Source organism: Micrasema longulum, unplaced genomic scaffold, assembly GCF_059751315.1.
Source record: "Micrasema longulum isolate JH-2025_06_02 unplaced genomic scaffold, ASM5975131v1 h1tg000637l, whole genome shotgun sequence".
Lineage (NCBI taxonomy): Eukaryota > Metazoa > Arthropoda > Insecta > Trichoptera > Brachycentridae > Micrasema > Micrasema longulum.
In genome coordinates this window covers 54351-61217 of record NW_028277833.1, presented here as the reverse complement: position 1 = coordinate 61217, position 6867 = coordinate 54351, and the positions used below count along the sequence as shown (strand labels likewise).

Sequence of the window (6867 nt, the reverse complement as noted above, 5' to 3'; positions counted from 1 at the left end):
ATAACATAGGTAAAATATTAACAAATTGTAAAGATAGGGATGATCAATTAGATCATTCGGGAATTTATAAATTAAATTGTTTAAATTGCCCAAATTTCTATATTGGAAAAACTTCACGTAAATTTAAAGTAAGAATCAAAGAACATATAAGATGTCTGAGTAATAATAATTTTTCAGAATTCGCAAATCATCTTATAGCCGAAAATCATGAATTTAATCAAGAAACGGGTGTAGAAATTTTGCGTGTCAATAAAAATGGTTTTCGTTTAGATAATTTAGAAGGATTAGAAATTAGTAAAGCCATTAATCAAAAACTTCAAATAATAAATAATCAATTAAATTTAACTTCGAGTTCTCTTTTAAAACTATTCCCGTTATGATTTATTTTATCTCCTTTTTCTCTCTTTCTTTCAATTTTCTGTCTCTTTCATACAATATTTTATTATATAAATAGCAACGCGTGTAATTATAAGTTAGTTTAATTCCCGACGATGAGGTCGTAACCTCGAAACCGGTCGAAGTGTAATTTAAAAAATTAAGTGGTTTATACAAATTTATAAACAAATAAGTGTAAAAAAAACATGTGTTTAGCAGATAAGTTCGTTTTTAAAAAGTAATCTTATTCGTGTTAGCTTTATAGAAGTTTTCTTTTTAAGTGTACGTATATTGTTTAGAAATGTTGGTGTTCAAACACAGGCGAAAGGGAGAATGTTACACAGTGCGTAAAGTGGCCACTTAAACCAGCCAATGACAGGTTATAAGCCCTGTAAATGCCTAGACTTCCATATTCCCTTCTCAAAAATGTTTTCCCTCTCTGTTGCAACAAATTTAGACCTAAATAACCCCCTAAGGAAGAAATCCAGCTAGTCTGTGAACACTTAGACAGACTCAAAACATTGTCGAATTAGCTAACTGGTAAAAGAATTTAAAAAATTGGAAAAATTGTTTTCAGGCGTTGCCTAGCAGGTGAATTGGTTCAGCCGGATAAATCTCACCCACGTGATAAGGCACTTTTACATCACAAAAGACAACGGATGGAAGAGTTGAGGAAATATGGATGTTGAAACATAGGCAGAATTATTAATGTAACAGTGTGTTGAGTGGCCACTTAAACCAGCCAATGACAGGTCGCAAAACGTAAATGCCTAGAATTCCATATTCCCGTTTCTAAAATGGTCTCTATCTCTGTTGTTATTTATTAAATCAATAATTATTTGTTCTCCACAGGTTATTCCCATGGTCGTCATCTGCATCGGTGCCGTGGTGGGAGTACTCGGCTTCACCGTCTATCAGTTTAGGACCCGGACCGACGTCACGTGAGTGCTGTTTCCAATATAAAGTCGTTTGATGAAAGGGTAAAACAAAACTATGATGGCTGGTCACATGAAACTAAAAATGATGGTCTGTCGTCATCGCTGTTTCAAATTTACCGCGTCAGACATTATACGAGAATAAAAAGCTTGGTGTACGCGTGAAAGTTTACTGCCATTTGTATATTTTGGCTGTCGGCTTTACCTTGAGAAGTAGGAACGTGAGCAGCCTGGCGGTAGGGTCAAAGCACCAGTAAATGACCACCCCCCAGTAAATGACCATTGGTTAGAATTGCTACATGTGTCCAGTCAAAAAAACTTTTAACACTAGAAACTATGACAAAAGCAATAGACGGACACATCTTTTGGTAAGAAACAAATCTATCAGTTTTGAACTGTGAGTTGTCAAAAGGTAATAGTGCGTCTTCCCGTTATTGTTCTGAGATTGATAGTGTTTTTATAAGGAAAGATGTGGTAAGTGTTTTATTTGATGTTATTTCTTATGCAATTCTTTGAATATATCCATATTCTAATGTGTTAAGGTGTTTTATAATGTTATGATGTAACTAAATCCGAGTATTATTTTTACTGGGGTAGTAGCGGTCATTCACTGGTGATTTTGCTATTTTTTTAGAGTAATATTAATTATAATTGTAATACTCGTATTTCAATAAAAAAGTAGAAGTACTTAGAAAAAAAATATACCTTTAATGTGGATTTCACTACAAGCTGAACCTTAAACGGTCATTCATTAGTGCGTTGACCCTACTTACCGCATGGCAATAATTTACCAATTCCACATTCAAAAGTAAAACTGACAAATTTTGTATTTTACTAAAAACAAAATATTATGCCAACCGCTGTCTTTATATAGGTATCGTTAAATAAGCGCCAATAGCGTTATCATCACCGCATCCAATATCCAATCCTGATACACAAAGCCCAATTGAGAAAGAAGAAAAACGCTTCACTTTCGGCATAGAATATCTGGGCTGGTATTCCAAACGCTTTCGTGGCCGTGTTGTCTCAAGTATTTGCATACAAAATACACGAGCAAAACTGTTTTCTTGCGCTACGATAGTGGTTTAATAGCACCCCTGGTGGAGGAGGGCGAATACTTCTAACATGCGAGTCGATTTCCATTATGTATGAAGTGGCAGTAAACCTTGTTGGACCATCTTGGATAAGTTCACGCGCTCTCTAGCTATCAAGGACATAACTTTTGCTCCTTCCTCTCGCGTCATCGAACCAAATGAACGGATGACGACCGTGGACCGTGGACCGTGGACCGTGGCCTATCCCACTGCATTTCTCTTGAGCATGCTGTGCACCAACAGTTGGCAACTTAGAAGGGATGGGTTCAAACGGACCCATTTTTCATGTTGATACCAGCTTCTATCAGCTGAGACAAATTAAATGCATACGCAAAAATTTGCCGGTTGATGCCGCCCGTCAATTAATATATGCGTTTGTAGTGTCTAGAGTCGATTTTATTTATTTATTTATTCATATTTTACTCTTGCAAAATATAAACAATAATAATGTGACCGCACTGGGGTTACCCGTGCCGAGGACACTTAACAATATACTTTTTTTGAAATGTTTTTACATTTGAGAATAAACAAAGAAGACTAACTTAATAAACAGAGATAATTAACTAAATATTCAGACTGTTATCTATATATATTTATATTACAAAACGCACAATGAAAATAACAAAAACCTAACATAAGCTAGACACTTGTGGAGCAGTTGATTCAATATTGGTTTGGGCGAATGAGACAATCCATTTTACTTCTACCTAGCTCCACTATCAATTTTTTGTAGCTTTTTTAAACACTTTCCCGTTACTAATTGTTTTAATAGATAGTGGAAGTAGGTTATAGATTTTAATTGAATTATACTCAAAATCCCTTTGTCCGAAAATTATTGTAATGGTATCTACGCAGGTCTACCAATGAACAAAATGACTCGCCTACAGTCTGAATTGAATGCTGCAGCGAGACTTATTTACGGAATCTCTAAGTTCAGTCATATCACTCCCTACTTCGGAATTATTATAATGGCTTATGTATAATTGACTGCACAGCTCTACTCCGGAATATCTAAAGGAACTATGCATTCCAGATGAACTAGCTGACAGGCGTCTCACGCTTAGATCCGCTACATCTACGACGAGAGGAAAAGTTATTATATCTCTACGCAAACAGCGCATTAAATTGGGTGAACGCGCATTTGCGGTCGCAGGCCCTACGGCATGGAATGCTCTCCCAGCAGAGGTGCGAGGCTGTGAAAGTGAAGTGATGTTTCGGAAAAAACTTAAAACCCACTTGTTCTCTAAATCATTCGAATAAATCCGTAGCATGTGACAACAAAATAAATTGTTTTAATTAGATTACAAATTTAAAAGATACAATTAAATTTATTTATCTATGGAATCACTGTGTAAAGCGCCCTTGAGGTATCATATTACAAAAATGGCGCTATATAAGTTATCCATAATAGTAACAATAATAAAAGGTAATATCGATAGCTCGGTCATTTTGGATGGACACCTTCGACAGCGTCAGCACGGACTGTTTTTCCTCCCGGCTTCCGGAACCATCCTGCCTCTGATAATGCCGACGGGAAGAGTAGTCAGGCAGCCGAACATAATCACTTTGGGGATCGGCATCTTTCACATCGGTGAAAGTATGTTTGAGAGGCAAACGCTCTGGCTATTGGAGAGTATTATTATTTTATTATTTATTTTTGCACCACAACAGGCCAGGAGGCCCAATTGCAGTGGTGAATTACATCACAGAACACCCAGGCTTGAGAAAAATTACATTTTAATTGTTGTGTTCTCACCGGGAATCGAACCCGGAACCTTCCGTGCGTGAGTCAAGCGTCTTGACAACTACTTTATATGCCTTTATAATATCGAGCTATTGCTCAAGGGTTCTTGGCCTGGCATGTTGTCTCGATTTTGTTTTATTTGTTATGTTATTTTGATCCAACAAAAATGAAATTAAATTCATTACCTGCAGATGCAGGCATCTAGAAATTTCAAAAATATGTTTTTTGGTGGCCTAAATGAGATATTTCAAGGTTTCTGTACTGTTGATAAATTAACCAATTAATAATAATTATTGTTTTTTTGTCTTTCCAGATTGACTCGAAATGGGCCGCTGTCAGATTGGATCGATTTGAAGAACCCCCCTCTTCTCAAGGTAGGATTTTAAAGAATATATTAATATTTCCAAATTTTGAATGATACACTAAAATCAACCTTACCAAACAAATTTTTGTCGCAAAAGGCAAAATGAGCCATTGTTAATAACGAAGATGTGTTTTTTCGTAAATTGTAATCGTTTTTCGTAATAGACAAGCAGCTTTAGCTGGAGTGCCACATCCAGTACACATTGTAGACTACACTGTACGTTGGTTGCACCTAGTAGAAATTGACAATAATGTGTTTGTCTAACGGAGTTCTATCTCGAGGTTGAAGGTTGAAGGTTGGAGAAGATAGAGCTTTCAGTGATGATAGAAATTGTTGTAGATTTTTTACATCAAACGCTCGTGATTAATGAAAGCTCTAGCATTTTTTGACATGATTCAATTTATTTGAGGCTTTTCGTATGTAAATTGAAAGAAAAGATGTTAATCTCAGTGCGGGAAATATACCCAATATTCTCATGACGTCACCGGATGATATTCTCAAATTGAGAGCGTCAATGATACAATTAAACCCCCTTTCCCGAACGAGGTACGAAGTATGTCGGAGACAGTCGAGCGAAAGACGGCTCTCGGAAAACCTGCGCCGGGCGCGCGAAAAATACAATCGTGCGCAGAAACCACCCGACGGGAACACCCGAACGTAGCCGAAGGCGAACCCTAGCGAGACAAAAACGTCCCACCCCATTCGTAAAAGGGTGTATTACTCGAGTAGAAAATACCGAAGCAAATGTTCCATGCGATTGAGTGGAACGTGCGGCGGTCAGACGCTTTTAGCGAGGGGGGGTGATTTAAGTGGAGGCTTCGAGAGTTGGGAGTGGCGTGTGAGCGTTGCTAGGCGCCCGAGGCTCGTTCCGAAGTTGCCGAATCTATCCGAGCTTTTCCGAACCGCTTTTCTACACGCTACACGTTCCCGCCCATTATCGTAAGAGGGGTGGTACTAGGGAACGGACTGGGAACAAACATCAATTATTGCGATTTATTATATTTTTCGTTATTGAGATGAAATAGTTTAGTAGTTACAATCGTTACAAAATAATTTGCTCTGCTCTATCTAGGTTACGGAGCTTTTCGGTTTTCATAGAAAAGGGACGGTACAAGAACACAGCTTTGCCGAATTCCGGTCGTGACCTCAAATTGTCCGTGAACTTGGGCGAGATATATAAACGTCAGTATTGTTTGAAATCAACCGAGTAAAATATTGAGAAGAATACTGCAGAAACCGAGATGCTAGAGGCTACAGTGCATACTTCTGGGGGTGCGATATTCAACAATGACAATATTCGACCGTCGCATGTTTCATGAGACAGGTCATAAGCTCTGTAAATGTCTAGACTTCCATTCGAAAGGCGGTTATTTATCCCCGTCGTAACGCGGTATTTGTCCGTCGTACGGGATCTCGGTTCGGGGCGATGTAGAATAGGGCGAGTGCCGCCCTGGACGGGGGGCCGGGGGGGCGCTGCGCGCGCCGCGGCGGCCGCTCGCCGCCCTGCCCCGGCTCAGTGCGGGCCGGCCGGCCGCCGCGGCCGCTATATTGTCCTGTCACAGCAGTACTGCTACTAGCGCCTGGCGCCATACTGCTGCGCCGGGACATGACAGCGGACGCGGTGGACATTCAACACGCCCCACACGCGAGGCAGGAACGCAGGAGAGGAACCCACAGGCGCCGCCGTCAGCCGCGCACGAGCGAAAGATAAAAAGTGTATAATATCGTGTATTTTTTCAGGCGGGTCTCCACTGTCTGCCCGCGACCATCCGGACAAAACTGATGTTCGAAATGTGATCAGAGTGTTTTTGGAAATGCTAGTGCGATCTGCGGTACAACGGAGTGGTTCAAACTAAGTGAGTAGAAAAGTGTACCGATGCCTCGTCGCGCGATGAAGGGGTAGCGCCGTAGCGCCGTAGGGGCGTCGGGATGATTTTAATCCGGTCGAGGAAAATGGCGAATCCCCGCTGACTGACGGCGGCGGGGGTGGCAATATACGCACACGCGTTCGCTTTCGAGATCGATACGTTACGGGGTCAACGCACTCCGCGTCCGAACTCCCCACAGCGGAGCTTGCATTTTGGAATATTTGTCGTTCCGCGCAAATGCAAACAGACTCGAGAGATTAAAACGAACGAATAAATGGCTCGCGTTAGAATTTCATTGTACGAACGGGTAAAAAGAAAGTGCGATTGAACAAAAATCGATGATTAACACGAAACGTAATGGAACATTCGTGTTCGTCGGGCCATCCTAATACGAACCAGGGTTAACAAAATGGAAAAAGGGTATATTTGTATATAAAATTCTAGCATCTTCGTCGGTATCTTTTGACGCATACAAAATATATACATT

General features: G+C 40.1%; 1 protein-coding gene across 1 annotated transcript in view; it reads left to right on the top strand.

Annotated features, from left to right (window-relative positions):
• LOC148279970 (uncharacterized) overlaps positions 1-4534 on the top strand; it is a 60819-nt gene extending 56285 nt beyond the window's left edge. Inside the window, exons 4-5 of the mRNA XM_088229126.1 lie at positions 1228-1316; positions 4462-4534. Coding sequence (XP_088085252.1) covers positions 1228-1316; positions 4462-4534 — 162 coding nt within the window. The remainder of the gene's footprint in view (positions 1-1227; positions 1317-4461) is intronic.
• The last annotated feature ends 2333 nt before the right edge of the window (positions 4535-6867 follow it).